The following is a 25,981-nucleotide window of genomic DNA, read 5'->3' as shown; positions in this document are numbered from 1 at the left end:
AACCTCGTGGTTTGGGACCTTACTTCCAACCTCACGTGTATTTTACCCCGTCTCAGCTGAACTGTTGTCTGCATGGCTTGCTATGCCATGCAGCTATAGGACTGATTTGACCACTCGTTATATGTGGTTTTGAAACTGACTTTTTTTTTTTTTTTACTATTTTGATGTCTTGCCTCCTGATTAGACTGTGAATTCCTGAGGGCACCTGGGTCTACTTTGGTTCCCCAGGGTACCACAGCAGAGCCATTCCCATATAACACACTGTCTGCCCCTGTTGCAAATCTTTGTCCTCATTTGGGATTAGGTTTCCCTGGTGGTCTAGTGGTTAGGATTCTGCGCTCTCCTTTGAGATTAGGTTTTGCTGTGGTAGCTGAAACCCACCCCAAACCAATAAGGTCTTCTAGATAAAATTTCTCATTTAAAAAGAAGAATTAGTGTAGGTAAATTAGGGCCATTTGAATGGTCCCACATATCATCAAGGATTCAGGCTCCTTCCAGTTTAACACAATCCTATCTCTAGGGTAAAGCTGTCTCCATGGCTCAGAATGAGCCAGAGCCAGTGGTCAGGCCACCTTAACTGCGTTCCAGGAAATGCGAGGAGGAAGGAAGGGTCTATGAAGGCAAACTCCTCCCACAAGCCCCCTCTGCTTTCCCATCACTAGCCAGAACTTAAGTGATACATCAAACCCTCTTTTTGGTGGTTACTTTGTCCTTCTCATTGTCAGGCTTCAGAAACTACAGAAGGGGAAGGGTGTGGGGAGGAAACTGCCATCTGTGCCACCACACACATCAGTATTCTCCTTCTCAAAAGTTCCCATTCCAATATTCTAGCCCACAAACCTCTCCCAAAACTAGTACACTCTTGTCAAAGAAAATTTAACTGGGAAGCTACATGGCCATGAGATCTCCTTTATTAGTCACAGGATGATGGAACCTTCTAGTTCTCTATTCTTTTTTTACATTGGGAAAATGCAATTAGAGTTGACCTTCAGGGTCAATAAAACTAGCTTCTAATACTGATGCCTATTCCCCCCACCTCAGTATGTCTCCCTCTTAAAAGCAGTTCACCCCTCTTTATAAGAGTAGTTAGTACAGCTGCTTCATTTATAAGTAGTTATTAACTAACTCCTTAGTATTTCACCTGTTGGTATTCATTCAACTCAGCTCAGGTTCTGAGGTAGGACCCAGCCATCTGTTAGGCAATTCTGATGTATTCTAAAAGTGAACTACATGTTAAAACACCCAGGTACTTGGGAATAAAACACCATTCCCAGCCTACCCTGAGATCTGGGTAGAGCCCCAACTCCAGCACACCTGAGCCAGGTAAGTGCTCTGTCCTGGACCTCACACCTTTGCAGGTACTTTGTACTAAGCTTCCTGCCTCTAATCCTCCTTTGATTCCTCCTGCCTCAAAATCTGGACAAACACATTGAGCAAGGGAAAAGAGGCAACATTTGTATTGTTTTATTTGTCAGAATTTCCAGAACCAGGATATCTACTGAACAAGTAGAAAAATAGAAAAGTTTACTACTTTGAAAAGGCATCTATGACAAACAAGAATATGCTCAGAAAGGGGCTCATGGGACTCCAGAAAATGCAAAGTTAAGATGGGGTGGTGTGGCCTGGAGTAACAGAAAGGAACTTGTGTCTCCACATTTTGAGATCTATGTTTCCCTACAGAGCTGGGACTGAAACAGAGACCTTTCTTGCCTCCACTAGCTGGCCCAGTCCTGGAACCGGAAGCAGTCACTTGCTATTTTCCACACTGTGTTGCTGGGTGAGGCCTGGGCGGTCAGGATGAAGTTCTGGTTAAAGTCCCGTTGCTTGTTGCCCTCAAACTTCACTGTCCCACAGATCACAACGAGGACTGTAGTCTGGCTTGGGGTGGCTTCATCGTGGACAGGCTGGCAGTCTACCACGTTGATTTGGAACTCACTAGAAGGTAACATTTCAAAAAACTCACTCAAGGACTCTTGTCCTGAAACAGCATTTCCATTCCACACCAGGGTGGCTGTGCCCATGTACAGGCGGGACAACAAGCGCCGCCGCTTATCCATGGTGGTATAGTACACGTTGACGAACTCTTCAGCAGCTCTGCACGCCTGATCCACGTAGGTCTTGAAGTCCACCGATGCCATCTCCGGCCCTGCTGAAGGAAGCCTCTGCCCAGGTGCTCCTGCGCCCGAGGGAGCCGGGGCTGTGGGGCAGGAAGGTTGAAGAGAACCCATGTGAATGCCCAAGTTCATTTTGCCCCAACAATGGAACAATTCTCCTTTTTTATTACAATTCTTCCTTTTCAATTACATACCATAGAGAAACGACTCCAGGCTCAAATTTTGCCAACATCTAATTTTACTAAACCTCAGTTTGCTCATTTTAAAATGAAAGTTGTAACATGAGAATCAAATAAGATGTTGTATACCGAGTGCTTAAAAAGCCTGACACTTACATGATCAAAACATCGTAGCTATTACTGTGAATTTTAAAAATCTCATTTTATAAAAGGTAGTACATTTGACTATGGAAGGTCACTTTTTCCTGGAAGTGTGGACCAGGTGTGACTGCCCGTAGGGCAGTGGAGAAGCAGCAGATCCTGGATAAAGATAGTGGAAGGAAACAGTGGCCCAATAAAGATCAATCAGATGGCATATGCTCCTCAGCTGGGGACAGTCTGAGAACGCCTATCATGAACTCACCCAACAGATACTGGGAGAGTAAAAAGAAGGCAATTTTCTTAAGAGAATAAGAGAACAAATGTCACTAGGACAGTACCAAAATGGTGGTCACGACGCTCATGACAAGCAAACCAGTAGCTGAATGGGAATGAGAAGGGAAGACACCTGGTTTCTGTGAACACTAATACCTACCAGGCAAGTCCTGTGAGCCACAATGGAAAGACAGGTTAGAATCAAGCAAGTTCTATGGGATGGAGGGTGGGGGATGGTGGCATCAAAAAAGAATCTCAACTGTAGCTGAAATGTCACAGTTCTTAAAAAAAAATGCAAAAGCATAAAGAAATATTATTTGCTTGTCTCAGAGTATGGTACAACTGTCACAGTTCCCTGTTCCTTTTTGTGTCATTAAAAGATTTCACTAGAAAAAATTAATGAGAGAACATTACTAAAATAATGGATATGTTTGGATATACAAACTTAAAACATTTTTTTATTTCAAAAATCTTTTTTAAAAATATCAGGTTATGAAAAATAGATACAAGATTTCACATAGAGTTGGGAAAGAGTCCCTTACTTTTAGGGCTGAGAAAGGTGGAGGCCTCTGTGTCAAGAACTGTGAAAAGCAGTCAAGGAGCTTGGTCCTGGAGACCAGCAAGGACAGGACCAGGCACAGTTAGAGCTCTTCCCACTCCCTCCACCAGCTTAAAGTCAAGCCTCAACAGACAGACCCCAACTGGGAATCTGCTGTGCACTTTATTTACATGCATCATCTCATTTACTGCTCACCATGAAACGATGAAAGAATCTCACAAATGAGAAGGGAGAAACCCAGGGGATGGATTAAGGTCCTGACAGTAAGTACACTCTGATTTATCATTTATAAGAACGCGTGTGGCCTCTGAAAATGTTGTCAAAGCTATGCTGTCCTTTTACTTGCTTATTCTGTAAGTCCTCTGCTTAGGAAATCAAGGCTCTAAAAGCACAATTCCAGGCCTGCTGGTTTGAAACCGTCCTTTCAGTCTTCACTTTCTATCTTGCTGGAATTCCCAACCCCCTGACATCCGTAGTACTCCTCACCCTGACGTGCTCCAGACCCTCCACCATTTCAACTCATTCTCAATTCTCAAAGACGTCCCCTCCTCCACCCTTGCTCAGTTCTGCCAAAGCCACTTTCCAAACACAGCTTAGCAACCTGTCCCGACCCCATACCAGTAGGATAACCACCTCCCTTTCTCATGATTCTGCTACCTACAGAGCTGGCGCCTTGCCCTTTTCTCTCATATCAGGGAAAAGAATCTTGAAAAGTCAGATAAGAGGCTGTGAAGATGCCGCCTTCTCTCGGAGGCCACACCGTCAAGTTCTTTGGCGCTGGACCAGAGAGGATGCAACAGGCCTTATTCCTGGCGGTGAGTCGCTTTTCATCAAACACATAAGGCCCGCCCACGCTAACCATCTCTGGCCCGAGACCTGCTCCAGTGCACGGACTGGTCACAGCAAAGCGGATTCACTGCCCAGCACTTCGCACCGGCAAACACCTGAAGCAGCACAGCAGCTACACTACCAGGGAAAGAACAAAACCTGGCTGCTTCCTGACAATGGGGGGGGGGGGGGGGGAGGGCGTGGGGAATGCACGTGGCAGAGATCTCGGGAGACCCTGGGAGCCTTGGGGTCTTCAGATTGCCAAGCGCGGGGAACCGTGAGGGACACCTACTTGCGTAGCTGGTGACGTCCGGGGTCGGCGGAGAGCGGTGTCCCCGGTAGGCCGGGGTTGGCGACCTCGGTCAAGTGAGCGGCCCGAATCTGCGCGGGCGTCCCTGGTCAGCGGGGCGGGGACCTCGGCCAGCGCGAGCGTCCCCCACTCAGCGTGGGCGGCGGCGCCCCAATCGGGCGCACCCGTTCGGCCCCCAGTTCCACTGAGGGCCGACCCCTGAAGGTCGCAGGGCAGGGCTGTCGCTGCTCTGCACTCCTCCGCCGCTCGCCTCAGGAAGAGCCGGAAGAGCCGCTCTTCTCCCACCCTTCCTCCCGCCTAGGTCGCCGGGTTCCCGAAACCCGAGGACTCTTCGCCGCCGACCACGGGTTCCCGCGCGCGGCCCGCGGTGTGCTGCGCAGACTCCAGCTCCCACGGGTCCGCCCGCTCCCGCCTCCCCGTGACGGGCAGCCATGTCAGCCAATGGTACTTAAGGCAGGGAGACTAGCTCCGCCTTGGTGTGGCTCAAAGAAGGTGTTGGCTTCCGGGAGAAGCTCGTTTTTTCTAGACTCCCGCAGAAAATCCGCGCTCGAGTTTTCATTGGTCCAACTAGTCACAGAAACGGGTCCAACTGGTTAGGTGGGATTGTTGATTGGATAAAATGTCCAGGTCCCGCCTCCGGAGCTAGAGGTGGTTAAGGTCTCTCTCCGCAGCTTGGAGGCCGCATGACAAGAGACGGGGAAAATGTGTGAGGCGCGCTTAGTTCCTTGCCCTACGACTTCCATTCACCTGCAGTTGGGGTAATTCTAGTCAAAATTCTAGTTAAAAGACGACTTGATGCAATCGCGGGAAATCACCACCAGCAGCCGACTGTGACCCAACTAAGGCTTTAAAACAGGCATAGCAAGTGCGGCACCAGGATGTCCTGGGGTGGCACAGAAATATTAATTCTACTGAGCTAGTGAAGCCCGCAAAGCCCCTGTTGAACTCTGCCTGATAAAGTGCGTCAGCTGGTTACTCTCCTTTATAGTTTAAGCACCTAAGGGCTCTAGGAGTCCTAATGACACAGGAAAACCCACTTTAGTTAAGTGGGAAATTCAACTAAACGCGTGTGAAGATTCAAGCGGAGAGTGGGAAGAAAGCCTTAGTCTGGGAAGTAACAAAAGTGTGCCAGAAAGGGAAACGAAGGCAATTTCCTCTCATGTCCTGGTAATTGAGAAGCTCCAAGGAAAACTGCCTGATTCCAGCTATGGCCTATAGCCCGGTTGGTATTATGTTCCTGTTCTCCAGCCCTGGAACTAGCTCATTTCAGCCAATCTGGAAGTTGGGCTGAATTTTTACTGAACTTTTGTTTAAAACAACAGTCTCACCCGGATGGAAACAGTTCATGTGGGACTTGAGAAACATAGTTTACAGGAAAAAAAACAAACAAACAAAAAAGGTTTCTTTAGACACCAGGTCCTCAACTCCATCTACTGGTCTGAGAGACTGAATTAATTCGTTGCAAAACTGGGAACCCTCTGGGCACTGTGAAGTTTACTGATGTTGTCATGTCTTTAGAGTGTGGTGCATTTAACCCATACCTTCTTGGCTTTGGTGTACCTTTGGTTGCATTCCTGAGAGAACCCTTCCTGTCAGGCTTCATGATAAATTTAGAAACTGGATGGGCTATTTAATACAGGCAAACCCTCTCCTCCACTTATCAAGTAGGTGAAGAATTTGGATTATAAGAAATAAGGTGGGGCTGAGTAGAGAGGGTGAAATAGCATCTGTGGAGCGGTATTCATACAGACGTTGTCTTTATAAAGTCCAGGACAGTGAAATTAGGAACATGTACAAAAATCCAAATCACAGCATCAATGGAATGAGGGTTGACTTACTGTGTGCCGGTTAGGTTGGATGTCGTCCTGCTTTAAGTTTCATCATGTTTCCCATGTAAGCCTTCTCCATTTCATTCTTGTAACTTTGGGGGAGTTATTGTTATTCTTGATTTTAGAGATGAGGAGGCTGAGAGGCAGAAATTAAGTGTTGCAAAACTGCTTCAAAACTAGAAAAGCTGGTTAGGAGAACATAAGTCCAGCTTCACATCCTTGTAAGAGCACAGGGCTTTATCCCTAGGAGGCAGCAGAGCCAGCAACAGGAGGCTAGGAGAGCAAGAACTTTTCAGGTTTGTGTCTCAGCATCTACAGTTGTGCCTGACCCATGGCAAAGGCTCAGTCAGTACTGTTTGAATAAACAGGCCTGGGTTCAAGTCACTGCTCCACAACATTCTAGTTGTGATGACTCCTCTCTAACAGCCACTCTGCTACTCTTGGAAACAAGCCTGTTTTTTACTCCCTCCCTGCAGTCCTTAAATTTGGGAGGTTAGAGATACTTTTGGCCTTAAGAGAAATGGCAGTTGCACTGAACACAGTTCTGGGGTGGCCCAATTAAGGTCACTGAGCTTGGAGAAAGTATTTGCTAGAGGACTAGGGGAAACATGCTTTTTCTTTCTCCTCCCAAACATGTGGAACATGGATGGTGCAGCTACAGCCATCTTGCCACCCTTAGGGGGAGCCCCTGGACAGAGAGACAGGGAACAGGGGAAGAATTCAGGCCTTTAGTGACTGTGTTGGGAACCAAATCAGACCTGAAGTTTGGACTTCCAGTGAATTTGCTTTATTTTTTAATACTGTTTAAAGTTGGGTGTCAGCATCAAGGTATTTATAACTTAATAGTGTGGCTTGGTGCACTAGCAGAGTGATGGAGGCCAGTGAGTTAACCTCCCAGAGGCTCAGCTGCCTCATCAGTAGAAGGGGAACAGTAATGATATCCATCTCCTTAGGTTGATGTGAGGAGCAAATGAAATAATGGATGGTAAGTGCTTAACACAGGCCAAGCACAAAGTAAGGATCCAGAAAACATTAGTACGCTTTGACATTTTGCATTAATAGCAACTTGCTTATTCACCAACAATTCCTCCAACAACTGGCTTTTAAACTTGGAACAAGTGTAGTGACAGATTGGTAGGATTTGTCACCAATCACATGTGGGCCTTCTGGAAGATGAGCCTGGTTTAAGCAGCAGTGGAGCCAGTGGCCCCATTTGCTGTATGGAGTCCATTCATGGAGGAAGGGCACTTCTGGTCACATATGCTGTGCCTCCAGCAGCTCTGAAGACAGTCCTGACTTAAGAATGTTTCAGTCTGTAAACACAGGGTTGAGTTCTCCCCCATTGTCAATGTAGTTCTCTGGTGCAGGATCTAACACGTTTGCTTGCCACGAGAGGCTGCATCACTTGGAGGTAGGCAATCTACAGCAGTGGCTGGGCAGGTGTGCCCCCAATGCATTGTCACCAAAACCAAATGTGTATTGTTTTTTTGTTTTTTTCCCCCCTGTCTTAGCAGAGTCAAATGAGTTGCTGCTGGACCAGAGTGAACTGGGGCTACATTTCTTTGTCCCTTGAGGACTTGATTTTTGGGGAAGGCAGGAAAAATTGAGGCCTACAAGCTGAGTGTGGTCTTGAGAAGCACAGAGAGTGAATGAAGAAGAGGTGAAGAGCTATGCCACCAGAAGCAGGGAAAGAGGGTGAGCTAGATTATACACACATATACACACACACACCTCACACTTACACATACACACTCACAAGCTATGGAGCGTGGCTACCTTGATTCCTAGTAGTTTTTCATCCTTATTGTGACAGATTATATTTTCCAAAAATGACCACAAAAATATTTCAGTCCCATGTGCCTGTCCAGAATCTTGCCACACTCCCCTCACCCCATTAGGAGATGGCCTTAGGCCCCCTTGATGGGCTTAGGCAGACCTATGTGAACGTATAACTTGTGAGATACAGCCTCTGTCAGGCTTTTTCGGTTCTTGTGTGCTGTCAGTAGCCCAGGCCACATGGGCAGGCCACCCTGGAAGCCAGCAGTCCTTGAGTAGACAGCTTTGGAAATGAACCCTCTAGTCATGGGTGGGCTTCCCAGGGCTGGTGTGGCATAGAGCAGAAACGAGGCCTCCTAGCCTAGCCAAATTGCAGATTTGTGAGCAAAATAAACGATTATTGTCCAATTAAGCCAGTAGGGTTCATGTTGGTCTGCTACACAGGGACAGTCAGGACTCTTCCTCACCATCATCCCAGAGTCTTGCTGAAGCCCTGCCCTGAGGTATCAAGAGAAAGTCTCAAGTGACAATACCTCTCTTTTAAATTTACATCTGTATGAATCAGGTTTGCCACCTGCTGCCAAAGGAACCTTGAAATGGCGTTCCAAGAGGCCTTGCAAGGTGATAGCACCTCAAAGAACTCACCAAGGTCCTGAGGCTGGCTCCCTCCTGATCACTGAGCATTAGTCCAGATTGCACTCTGGAGAAGGTGTCAGCTGTTCATCTACAGCCAGAACCAGTTTCCCAGCTTCACACATGCTTCTTTGGGAGACAAGCATATTCTCTGTGAGCAGGGGAGGGGGAGCCTCAGCAGCATGGGCAGAAGGCCTGGTGAGCACATGTCAGAATAAGGAGAGGCGATGATATGTGTGATCCCTGCAGCCAAAGGGCTATAGAGTTGAGAGGGCTGAAGGACTTGTGTTCCAAGGAAGGGAAGTGCTCAGATAGAAGGGGGGACCAGATACCGAGTTCAGTGAGCAGAGCTCCTTCCTACCAGCACCACCCACGTTTACCCCTTTTCTTGTGAGTTTCTGTACTTTGCTGGCAAATATCTCAATCTGTTCACTGACATCATAGCCTTAGGGGCTGGAAGCCTCCTTTCTCTTAAATATGACATTGCATCTGTCTGCTCCAGTCAATGTCCACCCCCCTCACTTTTAACCCTCAGGGGATGGTCTTTGTTTTCTGTTTCTAAGCATGTTTCGTGAATTAATGTATATGAAGTGGCTGGTGTGTAGATGTCTTGGTTTGCACTGATTGTCCAAGAGGTGGAAGTCACAGATTTTGGGAGGTGCAGAAGCACCAGTAGGGGAGTGGAGAATTGAGGGATAGCGTAGATGTGATATTGCGATTTATGATGGGAAATATATATTTGATCATCTGTTCCTAGCACAGAGCTCCTAAAGCTCTCAAAATTTCCTAAGTGTTGAGAGCCATAAATGTGTTAATTAAAGGCTTTTGTTATGTTAATGAGGTAATTTGGGGGAAAGCCCTTAGATCTCTGAGGACCTTGCCTGGTTGCCATGGGAACCAACCCTGTGATTAGAGTGTGGGAACTTTCAGTCCCACAGTGAACCACTGCGGAGGGCAGAGGGTCTGAAGATTGAATTTTAATTACCACTACCAATAATGTAATCAATTGTGCTTATGAAATAAAGCCCTAGCAACCCAAAAGGCCAGGGAGCAGAGAACTTCCGGGTTGGTGATAACAGGGAGATTTGGGGAGAGTGGCATGCCTGGAGAGGGCAGGGTAGCTCTGCATCCTTTCTCCACACCTTGTGCTATACCTTGACTGTCCCTGAGTTATATCCTTTTATAACAAACCAGTCATCTAGTAAGTAAAATGTTTCTCTCAGTTCTGTGACTCATTCTAGAAAATGAATTAAACCCAAGGAGGGGGTCCTAGCCAGTAAATCAGAAACACAGGTAACAACCTGGACTTGCAAATGACATTAGAAGTGTGTGTGGGGCAATCTTGTAGGACTTAGTCCTTTATCTGTGGGATCTGATGTTCTCTCCAGGTAGATAGTGTCAGCATTGAGTGAATTGTAGGACATCCAACTGATGTTGGAGAATTGTTTCTTGCAGGGGACAAAACCCACACATTGGAATTGGTGGTCCCAATCAGAATATTAGTAGATTACTTAGTCAGTTCCCACCATGGCCAATGGAGCCTAACCATGATGCAGAACTCAGCATAGAGTAGCACAGAACACAGTCTTCAGAATGAGCCCACCTGAAGGGCTGGAAGAGGAGGGAGCTATGGTATTCACACGCCAACTCCTGAGAGTTGAGGGCTGCCTGGGAGGGTGTCATTTCCCTGGCACTTCTGGCCTTGCTGGCAAGAGGGGCCCAGAGGTTTCCCTTCCACATCTGGAGAAAGCCCTTAGGCATTTGGAAATCAGCCCTAGCCCACTGTTAAAAAGGATACAGCAGGCCCAAAATGAGATCACTTGTGCTAAACCTCCCACCAGCAAACAAAACTTAATACCTAACCTAACTGAAGTTTCAGTGCCCCCCTCCCACCCTCCAGCATGTAACCTTTTAACCAGTCACCATGGAATGACCTAGTTAAAACTAGTGAAATAATGCACCCTAAAGACCCTTCCATTCCCCTTAGGAAGGCAACTTGACCTAAAACAATGCATTCTTTGCTAATAATTTCCTTTTCTGCCCCCTTTCTGCCTTTAAAAACCTTTCCTTTTCTACACCTCAGGGGAGCTCCTTTCTACTTGCTAGATGGGATGCTGCCAATTCATGAATTGTTGAATAAAGCCAATTAGATCTTCAAATTTACTCAGTTGATTTTTTGTTATTTGACACCACTGAAATGGGAGGTACCAGGCCCATGGTGGGCACAATGTATTCACTGCAGCAGACATTGTAAGTGGTAGTGCACAGAACACCCGAATGACTTGGCATACTCAGTGTCCTTCATAGACATCACTAGTGGGTGTGGCCTGTGAGATGGCTGGTGCCAGCGTTATCACCCCCAGACACTCAACCATGTGGACTGACTGCAGATCTGGGGGTGGGGCACCAGCATCTCTGTGTACCATGGTTCTCCGAGCTGGCCATATGGGGAAGAATAAAATGTTTCCAGATCCCTGCCTTCAGTGAGCTGAGGGGATGAAAACTAGCAACATGGGAGCTTTGGGGAATGGTTGATGACCCTGTAAAATGTCGAATAAAATGCAAATGGAAATGCAAATCAAAACCTCAGTGAGGTTCCCCTTTGTATCCTCTACAATGGCTATAATCAAAAAGCAGAAAATAACAAGGTTGGCAAGGATGTAGAGAAATCAGAATCCTCATACATTGCTGGAGGGAATGTAAAATGGTGCAGCAACCGTGGAAACAGTCTGGTTGTTTCTCAAAAAGCTAAACATGGAGTTTCCATGTGACCCCACAGTTTTACTTTCAAGCATACACTCAAAAGAATTAATGACAGGTACTCAAACAAGTGTATGGACATGAATAGCCAAAAGGTGGAAACAGCCATCTATGGATGAGTGGATAAACAAATTGTGGGTTAGCCGTACAACAAAATATTACGCAGTCATCAAAATAAGTGAAATACTGACACATGCTACAATGTGGATGAACCCTCAAAATATTATGCTGAGTGAAAGAAGCTAGACACAAAAGGTCACATGTTGTTTGAGTCCATTTATATGAAATATCTAGACTAGATAAATCCAGAGAGAGAATACAGATTGGTGTGTGCCAGCAGGCAGGGAGGAAGGGAGAGAAATGGCTTATGGGTGAGGGGTTTCACTTTGGAGTGACTTGTGATGTCTACAGAGCATTAAGCTCCTCTTGCTTCATGAGGCTCTGTCTCCCTGTGTGTCAGTTAGCCTGTCCCTCTGGACTAAAACACAGGCACCTTCCTCCAGCACTTTACTTTGGTCTCACCATCACTCATGCCCCTGCAGCTCCTATGTGGATCCTGGAGTTCAGGCTCCACTGTCTTTCTCTGGAGCCATTAAAACAATGCAGGTGGATAGAGCAGAAAGATCATGGGAACCTGGGGCCAGATAGACCTGAATGACCGAACCCTTTGGGGGCTCAGTTTCCTCACCTGTAAAATTGGGGCACCAAACTCTAATGCTGACACGTGGATAGACAGGCGATGCCTGACTCACAGGGGCACAGATTGTCATGACAGCACCCCAACATCTGTTCCCATCTTCCCTTCCTTTCCTTACAGGGATATTGGCTTTTCTGATCAGGAACCCAAGCATGCTCTTCAAAAAGATTTGCCCAGGGCAGGGCTCTCATCATGCAACATGGGCTCCTGCTCTTCCTCTCCCCCATACCAAGCTCCAGCCACAGTGGGTCCTTCATGGCTTCCCCAGGCCTCAGGCTACTCCCCCACCACACCTGTGCTCCTGGAATTCCCCACATCTGCACAGGTTCCCTCCAGTTTCAAGGTCAGGTCCAGGTACCCCTCTCCTCCCAACCTTCTCCACTTTCCTGAACTGTCTATCCCCTGTCTGAACAGTTCCTGTGCCCCATTTACAGCTCTTGTTCTTTGCTGTCTGATCTATCTCAGTCATCTGTGGAAAGGCTCTCTCCCACCTGAGGTTTGGGCACAGCAGGCTGTCTTGACCCTGCTTTGCCCAGAGTGAGCAGAGATGTTTGAATGGTGAATTGATCTCAGGCTGATCCTAGTTTTCCGGGAGGCAGCTCTCAACCAGGAGATATGGAGGTGTCTGGGGAAGACAGCAACCTGCCTGAGCTGCACAATGTGATGTAGTCACAAGACTCAGGAAGCAATGCAGTGAGGGGAACTCAGGCCCACCTTCCAGGGCCCCATACCCCTCAGTGAAAGAGATTTGGGTGTCTGCAATGAAGACAGAGGAGGAGAGGAAGAAGAGAAAGAGGAAGGAGTAGGAGAAGGGGAAGAAGAAGAAAAAGAAAAAGAAAATTATTCTGGACTTCATGGACCTTGTGCCTTGATGGTGAGGAAGATTCTAATAAGGAACCAGAGGCTCGGAGCTCAGACACGAGTTACAAGAATTTTCCTTTTTGCCATCAGCCTAAGAAAGCTGCCTGGAGCAGGTGATGGGGTGCCTTCTGTTTCCTCCTTCCTGGATGAGGGTCCTCTGGCCACAGACCTGGGCCTCCCCCAGGGCAGGGCAGGAAGCCCCCAGGGTTGGGGGCTATACCCAAGAGCCTCCCTCAACAATGACAGAAAGGTGATGGAAGAGAAGTATCCCTGCTTCCGTGACCCCTGTGTGAGATATGCCTTATACTGTCCCTAAGAGCTCCCCAGGGACTAGCCCCAGTCACTGACAGTGCGAGCCTCCCCAGAGACACACCCTATACTGGCTTCTTCCTACAACCCAACAGATGCATTCTGTGACCACCTCCCTAATATGCTGTTTGCACTTGAGTGATTGGTCTCAGGGTTCAATGCTGAGGGAAACCAGTCAATGCCTTGAATGATAAGACAAGACTCTCTCTCATCATTAAAACTCCTAGGGAATCTCCAAAGGGGTTCCCCTGGTCCCCTGAAGGGTCAGTATTTCAGTTATCAGGTCTGTTTCTGTGATAAGCAGTAATAAGCCCAACCACATCTGATGTTAACAAACTGTAAGCAGAGGTTCCTAAACTTGAGGGAGCATCAGAACCCTCTGGAGGGTGTTTTAGCTTACAGATGCTTGAGCCTAACCTTGGAGTTTCTGCCACAGGACAGAGTGAGGACAAGATTTGCAATTTCCAGGGCATGCTGGAACTGCTAGACCACACTTTGAGAATCTCTGCTCTCAGATAGAGGACAAAGCACATGAGGACCAGGGCTCAGAGGTGCTCCAGGGTCAGGGCTGGTGGGAAATGCTCACTGAGGCAGAAATTTTCTAGTTTCTGCTGATAAAAATGACCACCCCCCATTCATGCCTGGAATTATAATTTAATGTCTTTAATAATGTTAAAATATTAAAAATTCAAGCATACTTTCCACTCTCCTGACAATTAGTTCAGACCTGCCTGTGGAGAATACTTTTCCTACCTTGGAAGCTGTCTGGACTCCTCCAGCCCTTCATTCTGGGTTGCTATTCACAGCAGCGGCCACAGGAGTGCAGTCTACACTTTGGAGAAAGCTGTTCTTGGATTCTGAGCCAGCCTCCCAAGTGGATGGATGGCTCAGGGACTGTGAGGCTGTTCTTATCATGAACAAAATCTCTCCATTCCTGGATCAAACATTTAAAAATGTTGCAAAGTCCCAGGACACCTCATTTGACTTGACAGGTAGCTGTGCAGAGGGACTTTTTTGTTTTGTTTTGTCTTGTTTTTTCTTTCCCCAAGAGGAAGTTTTAGAAGTCTTTTGGAAGAGTGGATGTCCCTTTACCTTCCCAAAGCAGAAGACCTTGCATTATCTGGTGCTGTCATTTAGGGACTCTGAGGTGCTGTCTCAGAATGCCTCTTTGTTAGTGTTTTTAGTCAAATGTTTGGCATTTTGAACTTCTATCCTGCGGTGGTTTCAAGGCAATGAACGAACAGTGTACAATGGGACAAAATGACTAAAAGGGTGAGTGGGTGGAAGAATCAGCTCAGGTCCCTCAGTCAGCCAACTCTTGTCCACCAGGTCCCAACCACATTGGGGAGGCGGTGCTATGACCCTGGCCCCCATATAGGCTCCTTGGCTTCTCCCCAGGGGATCATCAGATGGTCAACACAGGCCAACACTTGCAATGTGGTCCTCCTACTCTGTGGTGCCTAGAGGTGCTCAGGGCAGTGAGGGATCCTGTCTCTGCTGGGGAGCCCTGGGGGGCCCTAAGCAGGAGAACTGCCCATGCCTCAAGCCTCCCAGCCATGCCCTCCACAGTCCTTGGATGTCCTGGCTTCCTGGGGTGCAGAGGGCAGCTGCCAGCAAATGGCCACATGGCTCTATCCACTTTCTAGTAAGTGCTGATCCTCCATCCTGAGTGGAAGCAGAGGCTGCCTTGAATTTAATTTAAAAACTGAAGTCAAACCTCTGGCACATAATAGAATTATCAAAGCATACGGAAGAGTTTATAAAGCATAGTTAGTGTCTCTTGTACTGCCCTCTTTTCCTCCCAATCCACATCCCTGGGGCAAACACTTGCAACTGTTTCTATTTTTTTGTCTCTTTGTTATCTCTATAAATTGAAACAATAAGCTTGTAATTCAATTGCTTGATTTATCAAGTTTAGATAATCTCCAATGATCCCATTACAATAATAGCTTAGTTACAAGGTAGATTCTTAGCAAATTTCATCATGTTTAGTTCTTGCTGTGGTAACCTTTGTAGCTTTATTTTTTTTTCAATATATGAAATTTATTGTCAAATTGGGTTCCATACAACACCCAGTGCTCATCCCAAAAGGTGCCCTCCTCAATACCCATCACCCACCCTCCCCTCCTTCCCACCCCCCATCAACCCTCAGTTTGTTCTCAGTTTTTAAGAGTCTCTTATGCTTTGGCTCTCTCCCACTCTAACCTCTTTTTTTTTTCTTCCCCTACCCATGGGTTTCTGTTAAGTTTCTCAGGATCCACGTAAGAGTGAAAACATATGGTATCTGTCTTTCTCTGTATGGCTTATTTCACTTAGCATAACACTCTCCAGTTCCATCCATGTTGCTACAAAGGGCCATATTTCGTTCTTTCTCATTGCCATTGGGGTACAAGTGCCCCTATGCATCAGTACTCCTGTATCCCTTGGGTAAATTCCTAGCAGTGCTATTGCTGGGTCATAGGGTAGGTCTATTTTTAATTTTCTGAGGAACCTCCACACTGTTTTCCAGAGTGGCTGCACCAGTTTGCATTCCCACCAACAGTGCAAGAGGGTTCCCGTTTCTCCACATCCTCTCCAGCATCTATAGTCTCCTGATTTGTTCATTTTGGCCTCTGACTGGCGTGAGGTGATATCTGAGTGTGGTTTTGATTTGTATTTCCCTGATGAGGAGCGAAGTTGAGCATCTTTTCATGTGCCTGTTGGCCATCCGGATGTCTTCTTTAGAGAAGTGTCTATTCATGTTTCTGCCCATTTCTTCACTGGGTTATTTGTTTTTTGGGTGTGGAGTTTGGTGAGCTCTTTATAGATTTTGGATACTAGCCCTTTGTCTGATATGTCATTTGCAAATATCTTTTCCCATTCCGTTGGCTGCCTTTTAGTTTTGTTGGTTGTTTCCTTTGCTGTGCAGAAGCTTTTTATCTTCATAAGGTCCCAGTAATTCATTTTTGCTTTTAGTTCCCTTGCCTTTGGGGATGTGTCGAGTAAGAGATTGCTACGGCTGAGGTCAGAGAGGTCTTTTCCTGCTTTCTCCTCTAGGGTTTTGATGGTTTCCTGTCTCACATTCAGGTCCTTTATCCATTTTGAGTTTATTTTTGTGAATGGTGTGAGAAAGTGGTCTAGTTTCAACCTTCTGCATGTTGCTGTCCAGTTCTCCCAGCACCATTTGTTAAAGAGACTGTCTTTTTTCCATTGGATGTTCTTTCCTGCTTTGTCAAAGGTTAGTTGGCCATACATTTGTGGGCTTAGTTCTGGGGTTTCTATTCTATTCCATTGGTCTATGTGTCTGTTTTTGTGCCAATACCATACTGTCTTGATGATTACAGCTTTGTAGTAGAGGCTAAAGTCTGGGATTGTGATGCCTCCTGCTTTGATCTTCTTCTTCAAAATTACTTTGGCTATTCGGGGCCTTTTGTTAACTTTTGTAGCTTTAAATAAATGACCACCTCTATGCTTCTTACTCCATCTATGGTAGAGAATATTGGCTCTCTGTGCTCTCAGAGGAAATTAGTGGTTTTCTCAACCATCTCTTCTGAAGTCCCACCTTTGTACATAGTCAGCGAGTTGCTGTCACACATGGCTATCCAGCTTAAAGACTGTGCTGCTTCCCCCCCTGCCCCATTTTTTTTTTTTTTAATTTCAAGTCAAGTTAGTTAACATACAGTGAAGTCTTGGTTTCAGGAGTAGAACCCAGTGATTCATCTCTTACATATGATACCCAACAAGTGCTCATCCCAACAAGGGCCCTCCTTAATGCCCATCATCCATTTAACCCACCCCTACCCCCCTTCCAGCAACCCTCAGTTTGTTCTCTGTATTTAAGAGTCTCTTGTAGTTTTTCTCCCTCTCTGTTTTTATCTTAATTTTCCTTCCTTTCCCCTATGTTCATCTGTTGTGTTTCTCAAATTCCACATATGAATGAAATCATATGATGTCTTTCTTTGACTGACTTATTTTGCTTAGTGTAATACCCTTTGGTTCCATCCACATTGTTGCAAATGGCAAGATTCCATTCTTTAACATCACCAAGTATTATTCCATTATATATATTTCACATATTTTTTTTTATCTATTCATCAGTTGATGGATATTTGGGCTCTTTCCATAATTTGGCTATTGTTGACAGTGCTGCTATAAATATTGGGGTGCATGTACCATTTGGAATCAACATTTTTGTATCCTTTAGATAAATACCTACTAGTGCAATTGCTGGGTTGTAGGGTAGTTGTATTTTTAATTTTTTGAGGAACCGCCATACTGTTTCCAGATGGGCTGCACCAGTTTGCATTCCCACAAGCAGTGCAAAAGAGATTGTCTTTCTCTGCATCCTCACCAACATCTATTGTTTCCTGAGTTGATAATTTAAGCCATTCTGACAGGTGTGAGGTGGTATCTCATTGTGGTTTTGATTTGTATTTCCCTAGAGCATCTTTTCATGTGTCTGTTAGCCATTTGGATGTCTTCTTTGGAAAAGTGTCTATTCATGTCTTCTGCCCACTTCTTCACTGGATTATTTGTTTTTTTGGGTGTTGAGTTTAGTAAGTTCTTTATAGATTTTGCATACTAACGCTTTATCTGATATGTCATTTGCAAATCTTCTCCCATTCTGTTGGCTGCCTTTTAGTTTTGTTGATTGTTTCCTTTGCTATGCAGAAGCTTTTTATCTTGATGAGGTCCCAATAGTTCATTTTTAAGACTGTGCTTCTTAGTTTCTCACAGTTAGCTGTGACATATGACTCTTCTGGTTAATGAGACATAACTTGAAGTATTGTGTGGGACTCCCCAAAAGTAAGGAGGTTGGGCCTTGGGCCATTTCCCTCTTTTCTCCATTCTACTACCTGAAATTCAGATGTGATGGCTCATGCTCTGGCTGCCCTTTTAGGCCAGGCAGATGTGGGCTATATCCTAGGGATGGTAGCGTGGAGATGGAAGGACTTGGCTCCCTTGTAATTTCATGAAGCTGCCATAAGAGCTCTGGACTGCTTATGTGCAAGCTTCTTGTAAGTGACTGAGAAATACAAATCTATTTTGTTTACATTATTTGGGGCTCATTTGTTAGATGCTATAAAATCTAATCCTAACTAATTTAATTGAGAATATCTTCGCATTTACAGTGTCAAGCTTGAGTATATTCACCTCCCATTCTAAAACAATGATTATATCTCTTATTCTTTGTCTAGTGGAATTTAAATATTGAAAATGAATAAGCAGAGTTTACATTACTATGTTTGTGTAACTATGGATCACTACAGATCCGCACAGTATGTGAGGATTTGCTCTTTTCTCTCTCTCCCAACAACTGTACCACCCCAAGGATGATGTTCTCGGATCAAAACTTCCATTTGTTCTCTTGTCCTACACGTCTTAAATCATGTTCACTTTCCTTTGTTTCCTATTTGGATCATGTCTTTATGGTGCAGCATTTTGTTTTCCTTGGAATTTCTTTTTTTTTTTGGGGGGGGGAGTTATTTATTTTTAGTAATCTCTACACCCAACATGGAGCTTGAAGTCATGACCCTGAGATCAAGAGTTGCATGCTCTTCTGACTGAGCCAGCCAGGCGCCCCTTTTTCTTAGAATTTCTAATTGTTTTTATCTTTGTCGTCTTTGTTGTTGACAAAATAATAATGTGCCTTAATCACCCTCTACAGTCTACCAGCCTTTCAAGAATATAGTTTGTTGACTAAATACCCTTTACTAGTAAAGCCATTCCTTATGGACCTTTGAATCTTTCCAATTCAGATGGGTTTTCTTCAACTTGTGAAATGTTATCCCATTTTTTTCCTGCATGAATTTCTCCTCTCTACTTTCTCTACCTTTTCTTTTGTCTCGTAATTTGGGCATCTCTCTCTCCCCCTCTCTCCCTCTTGCCTATGACCTGATATGATGATTAATTTTACCTTGACTGGGCTAAGGGATGCCCAGATACCTGGTAAAATACTATTTCTGGGTATGTCTGTGAGGGTGTTTCTGAAAGAGACTAGCATTTGAATTGGTGAACTGTAGGAGAAAAGCAGATTGCCCTCACCAATGCAAGTGTGCTTGAGCCAATCCATGGAAGGCCTGAATAGAACAAAAAGACAGGAAGGGAAGTTTTGTTCTTCTTTCTTGAGCTGAGACACTCACTCATCTTCTTCTGCCCTCAGGTATCAGTGGTCTTTGTTCCCAGCAATGATGTATCATTGTTTTGCTGGTTCTCCAGGTTGCAGACTGCAGATCACGGAACTTCTTGCTCTCCATAATTACATGAGCCAATTGCTAGTATAAATATCTCTCTTCTCTCTCTCTCTCCCCATCCCTTGTTCTTTCTGTGTCTCTATATATCCTCTTAGGCCTGGTTCTCTGGATATCCCTGATTAATAAATCTATGAATTAAAAAAAAAACTTAATCTTTTATCCTTTCTATTGGTTTATTATTTGTCTTATTTTGCCAATTATATCTTTATTTTCTAAGCTTTTTTTCATGAACTCATATTCTCTGGCCTTTTTTCCTAACATTCTGTTGTATCCTACTTTTTGTTTTCTTTTTCTCCCCCCCCCACTCTTCCTCCTCCTCCTTCTTCTTTGTTTTTAATGCACTGCTTACAATAGCTTCTCAGATTTCCTGAGACTATGGTTAAGTCCATGGAAACATCTGGGCAGCCTGTGTTCGAATTCTGGTTCTGCTTAGAGCTTCATGGTCTTAGAAAAGTTAACTAACCCCCCAGTGCCTCAAGTTCATCAACTGTAACATGGGGGAAGGCAATAGGACACCTTTCATTATTGCCACCTGTCGAGTCTCTGACAAGTGCTGTGCAGATTGCGTTGTCTTAGGTGGCCATGAAGTGTTGTAGATCTCCCATACCACCTGCTTTTACATAGCATATGCTCTTCCGGAGAGAGGTGACATCTGTGTTCTCCTCCCCACTGGGATCTGGGTGGAAGTAAGTTCACAGCCTCATCATAAAATGTGAGATGGTTTCCACCTGGCCCCACCTCCTCTCTCCTTGTCTCTCTCTCTCTCAGGACACTTGTCCTTGAACTCAGCTACCATGCTGTGAGAAAGCCTGAATGGGGCCAGCCTGAAAAAGGACTTGGAGGAGGCCCTTGTGAGGAGGAGCCCAGGACCAGGTGACAGACAACACTGACAGTCAGACATGTAGTGAATAAACCTTGTGCCTCTGAGTTTTCCAGCTGAGGTCCCAGATAGCATGAAACAGGAACCAGCCATCCCATTGTACCCTATTGAAATTCCTGATTTACAGAAATCCTGAGTGTAGTAAATGGTTGTTCCATGCCACTAAGTTTAGGGCTGATTTGTTACACAGTGAGAGGAAGTTTCACAGACTCTTAGCTGTGACAAAGCACAGAGTAATTTGATTGGGTGGCACTGAGAACAAAAATATGCTGGAAGAACCACCAAGCGAGGCAAAGCAAAGACCCTGAGGGTGTGTCACTTTGTCATGTGGTCCCTTGGTGCCCCTCCCTGCATGGGTCTCCTTCCCCAGGAGAACAGAGGTTTTGGAGGGAACACATAGCCAGTGGCTTTATGGGGCAGCCATGCAGGCAGCCTTGTGTGGGTGATAAGAACTAGTTGAGAAGCCTTCCCGGGGAGAGGCTGCCATGCAGGCCACTGCCCTCTGGGGTGCAGGCAGAGCATGGGTCCAACAAGGACCCTGCCTTGAAGCTCCCCGGCATCCTTGGCAGTGGCAGGACTGAGGGTGTTGAGGCAGCTGCGAAGTATCTGATGGTCTGGAGCACTCCTGTGTGAGGCTGCTCACCAGCAGATTGATCCCAGAGAACAAAAGTCTCCAAGAAATGCTGCCAGAGCTACCCTTGGAAAAGCCCTTCCATTTGCATTGGAAAGTTTTTTCTGCAGTTCAGAGGTCACTGAAACCAAGAGCCCTTGCAGTGTGGCCCACACCCTGCCTGGCCTTGGGCTAGAGTGATGGATGGGGAACATCCAGTTCAACATCTGTCACCAAGAGCCCTCTGGATAGGCTTCTGCTGGCCTGTGCCACACTGGTGGCCAGCAGCTATTCTGTGGTCAACTACTGAGGGAATTTTTCCTGAGCCATCAGCACAGAAAGATCAGACAAATGTAAAGTCAGGAGGAGTCTGTCCCAGGGAGTTAAAGAGAAGTGGCTGCAGAGCCAAGCTGAAATCCCCAGCCACACTGAAATCCCTATATTCAGCGTTTGGGCCACTGGGGGCCATTTTCTCCATCAGGAGCATGGAGGAGTGAGGACTGCAGAAGGCAGTGAGGGAGCTAAGGCATATGGGCTAGAGTCCAGGGCATAAGACTTCGAGGGTGATAGTGAAGATGCTGACAAAGATAGGAATGTTTGAGCATTTCTCAGGGCTTTTCTGGCTACAGTTATTCCATCTTTGATCATCATGACAGTGCTATGAGCTATGTCTTAGGTTGGGCTCCCTGGAAGCATGCTTTGAGGTAGAAATTTGTATGTAGGGGCCCTGGGGGTGCTCTTGGGAGCCACACCTGGGACAGGGGGAGCAGCTGGGCCCTGATACAAGTGCAGCAGAGGCCTCTGCTGCCCCTGGTGGGTACTGGAGCTTTGCACATATGCAGAGACATCTAAAATTAAGGCAAGGGTGACTGTGCCCCTGCCACAGGGGTCATTAGACCAGGGAGGATGCAGGCCTTTGGGCCAGGTGGTTCCCTTCAGGTGGGGGAATGAGTGTCTTGGTCCTGGAGAAGGGGTAGGGTAGCCCAGCTCAGCGCCCCCTACACATGGGTCCTCTCGGGATCCCTTGCTGACTGCTGAAGAAGCAGTTTCTGAGAAGCAAGAGATTTGCCCAAGGGGATAAACCCACCTGGGGTGGAATTGTCACATGGCCCCAGAGGTCCTGACCACTTCCCAGTTTCCCTCTGTGACAAATGTGGTCACAGTGAAAGCCTAATTGAGTTGCCACTATAAGTGGCTGGTCCATCTGGGTCCACAGGAGGCAGGCACGTGGGAAGATAGGTGCATACCATGGTTGTGGGGAGTTCCACGTAGCCCAGCATTCTTGGCCTGTGAGCAGTAATCCTGTGTTCGCTTTAATGCTAAGTCCCAGCTTACCTCCATTCTCTCTTGTACACCCTCTGCACCCACCTGACAGAATGTAAAAAGTTTTTTATTAAGGCCTTAACTGGGTCCAGTCACATAAACCATCCAGATGGTCTCAGCACCACATCACTATCTGAAGGTTGTGTCCTTGGGCAGCCCATGGGAGCCCATAAGACAAGCAGATGCATATTCCAAGGACAGGGGAGGGTATGGAGAGCATCTGATGGCTGGAGTCCATCTCACAGGGGAACTGGCTATCATGTCCTCTCAATGACCTCCCCCAACACCTGGGGAGTTGGTCCCCAGCATTTGTTGTCAGGCTCTCTCATTGGTCACTGGCCAAGTCTTATTTATCTTGTGGGGTCCAGTTAAGGTTCTGATTCCCCATGATGCTTTCTCAGTGCACTTCAGCCTGCTTCCAGCTTAGCCCTCTTGAAAGGAGGATTTGTGACCCAGACATTTAGTGGGCCTCCACTGGGTGCTGGACAAGTGCTGGTACTCAGAGAGGGCAGACCCCCGCCCTGTGTACCCAGAGGCAAGGTGGGTGAAGACGTGGACTTCTTTAGCTACTGAGTACAGAGGGCTACAATAGTCAGGCCCCTGCTAAGCAAGCTAGGAACCTTGATTCATTCAGCTCTCTGTATACACTGTGGGACGCTCATGCATCTCCACTGTAGAGAGAATAATCAGGGTTAGGAGAGAACTTGACCTGATCTAGACCACTCAGCTATTGAGTGGCCACCTTGATGTTCCAGCCAGGTACTGCATTGCTAGGTTGGGCCTCCCCACCCAAGAACAGAAGCCTCCACCAAACAATGCATCGCCGACCTAAGAATAGGCCCCCTGACCCAGGAACTGGATGCACAAATCTAAGTAAGTAAGTATGGACTCCCAGACCTACAGATGGATTCCCCAACCCAATATAGATTTATACCTATAGAGGGGGCAGAGAGGGTAAAGAAAGGAGGAAGGGAAAGAGAGAGCAGGTGAAGGATGGATGGTGGATACTGTTGGCCTTTTTATGACCTGGCATTGGTGGTCAGACATTGTCCCTTCTGCATGCTGCATGTGGGATGGGACACAGACTGAGTGGCCATCTTTGGAAAGGACAGCCTTGTAGAAGTTCCATGATCTGATTAGCCCTGACACCAGGAGAATAGCTTTGGGGGTGCTGTATGGAGGCTGGGGGACAAGCTGGAGGCAAGTGCAAGGGCTCCATTGAATGGGGGTGGGGAATGATGAAATATGATGAAGTACAATCTGAGAGAAAATCTGTAAGACGTGGACGCTGATTGCAGGTGGTGGGGAGAGGGAAGAATGAGTGCAGAGTCCTTACTTGGAACACTTCGTGTGTAGAGATGCCACCAGATGAAATGGGGGATAAAGTAGGGAAGAATAATGCAATTTTTGAATACTGTGTTGAGGGGGGTATGGGTGTCCCAGTGGGGAGGTCATCTTGCATTGGGGTAAGTTGCGGGTGAGATTCCTGCTCAAGGTGTGGATTTGTGACTGAAGACAAGTGGAAGACAAAGCATAGGCACGGCTGACCTGGTTGACCTTGGTTCAGAGTGTACAATGAGAAGGAAAGGAGCTCAAGTTTCGGTGTTCCTGGCATAGAGGAGGCTCTCAGTAAATGCCAGTCATCATTATCATATAACATTGTATGTTTTTCTAAAGGTCTCTTGTATTGATTGCATCAGCCAACAAATTAGCTGTATTTTACCCTTTGTACACACAGGTGCTTTTTTATCTATTGAATATTAGAATTTATTATACTTCTAGTGGGAGAGAAAAGTGGAAATGGCAAACCAGATAGGAAAATAGAGCTGCTTTCAGAGTAAAGTGAGCTCAGAAAAGATTGCAGGGGTGTAATGAATCAGCTTAGACAATCACCTGGGGAAGCTTCAGGGATTTAATTACCTGGAAGAACAAAGCAAATGGGTGATTCATGGAGGAAAATCACTGGGGAGAGTTAGGGGAACTTTGGAAGGATTTAAGGGGGTGGGGCTTCAATGCAGTTCTGGGAAAGGGAAGCAGCCTGAAGCCACTGGAGAGACAAAATGAGTGCGGATCCCATGTGACAGGTCCAGCCTCAGGTCTGAGTGGGGGCCAGAAGAGCCTGGTCAGGCAGCCTGGGCTTCCCTGGCTGGGAGCAGCTCCTTAACCCCCAACCCTGGAGACTTACAAGTCACTTTATAGATATCCATCGAGCACCTTTTCTAAAGCATTTCTGTGCAGGCCTCTCAGCCAAAGTTTTCATTAAGTAACAGATAAAGAAAGCATGAATGAAAAGGGAAATGGTCACTTCTGGGACCCCAACACCTTGGCAAAGGGATGAGTACAGCAGCCTGTCCCCCTGGGCAGAATGTAAAGAAGCAGTGGTAGTATTGGTGGTAATATTACTTATCTAGGATGGAATACAAAGGCACCCTGGAGGAGAAGTAAGATTGGGGAGGCTTGGATTATCTGTTTTTATTTACCTACTCCAACAGGCTGAGGAAGCGTAGTTAGCAGAGGAATGAAAACAAGAAAAACGGGACTAAGCATCAGACAGGCAAAGGCAGTGACATCTGTGTTCTGAATGATTTGTTTTTCTTTATTCATATGTTTTGGTTGCTTTTCATCGATTATAGCTCTTACAAGTTGAATCCATGTAAGAAGGGCTTGAAGAACTTACAATAAAAAATATAAAATGGAAACCAAGGGTCCTAAAAGCAGTATTTATTCAGGAAGTGGTGATGTTATTTTACAGTATTGGGTAGTAATTAATAATGTTAATGAAAACCCTCAAGGATGAGTTAGATGATAGAGTTGATGCCCTTCTTTTTTTTAATGTTTATTGTTCAGAGAGACAGAGAGAGAGAGAGCAGGGGAGGGGCAGAGAAAGAGGGGGACAGAGGATCTGAAGTAGGCTCTGTGTGGACAGCAGAGAGACTAATGTGGGGCTTGACCCTTGAGATCATGACCTTAGCCGAAGTCAGACGCTTAACAGACTGAGTCACCCAGGATCCCTGATACTCTTCTTTTTGACCATCACCTGCAGACAAATGGAAACCAACTGAAACAGGAGGATAATGTTTTATAAATGGGCAACCCAGAAGAGGAATTCCCAGGGAGAGCCTAATTCTGTGAAACATCATGTATTACCTGGGTGGAAACCAGTTCTACAAGCAGTTATGCCATGTTGTGCCCATCATGGCTCCACCAGTGAGACAGATCAGAGCCCACACCTGGCCTTCTGCTTCCATATTGCACACCTGACCAGTTCTGAACCAGAAAAGGGGATGCCTGGCGGTGTGTGCATGGGTGGTTGAGGGAGACATTATTGATGTTAGTAGAAAAATAGGAGATCCACCTCTGGTGAAATGATTCTTCCAGTGTCTGGCATTTTATTTGAATGATTCTCTAGGAATTATTTAGACATTTTCTGCTAAGCAATGGTTTGTGTAAATGTCAACCAATAGATCACCTTTATCCAAAGAAGGTGAGATAGGAGATCTGGAAATTTCTGTGTGGAAATGAACAGGTTGTGTCTTATGTACTTCAGGATTTATAATGGGAAGAAACAAGGGACTCATCAGAATCCTACCATGATGGCTTTTGATGAGGCTTTTGGGCAAAAAGGGTGACTTGATGCTCTGATTGGGTCCCTGGAAAGGGGTCTTA

The 25,981-nt window shown here is 46.1% G+C and overlaps 1 protein-coding gene across 1 annotated transcript; it reads right to left on the bottom strand.

Moving 5' to 3' along the window:
• Positions 1 to 1,449: 1,449 nt before the first annotated feature.
• On the bottom strand, positions 1,450 to 4,778 carry NXT1 (nuclear transport factor 2 like export factor 1). The gene is made up of 2 exons (XM_049651215.1): positions 4,387 to 4,778; positions 1,450 to 2,197 (listed from the first exon to the last, which is right to left on the bottom strand). Exon 2 carries the CDS (start codon positions 2,136 to 2,138, stop codon positions 1,716 to 1,718), a length of 423 nt encoding a protein of 140 aa, XP_049507172.1. The 5' UTR covers positions 2,139 to 2,197; positions 4,387 to 4,778; the 3' UTR covers positions 1,450 to 1,715.
• Between the last annotated feature and the right edge of the window lie 21,203 nt (positions 4,779 to 25,981).

This window comes from Panthera uncia, assembly GCF_023721935.1.
Source record: "Panthera uncia isolate 11264 chromosome A3 unlocalized genomic scaffold, Puncia_PCG_1.0 HiC_scaffold_11, whole genome shotgun sequence".
NCBI classification, from domain to species: Eukaryota; Metazoa; Chordata; class Mammalia; order Carnivora; family Felidae; genus Panthera; species Panthera uncia.
The sequence above is the reverse complement of the archived record's forward strand: the minus strand, read 5'-3'. Positions and strand labels throughout refer to the sequence as shown.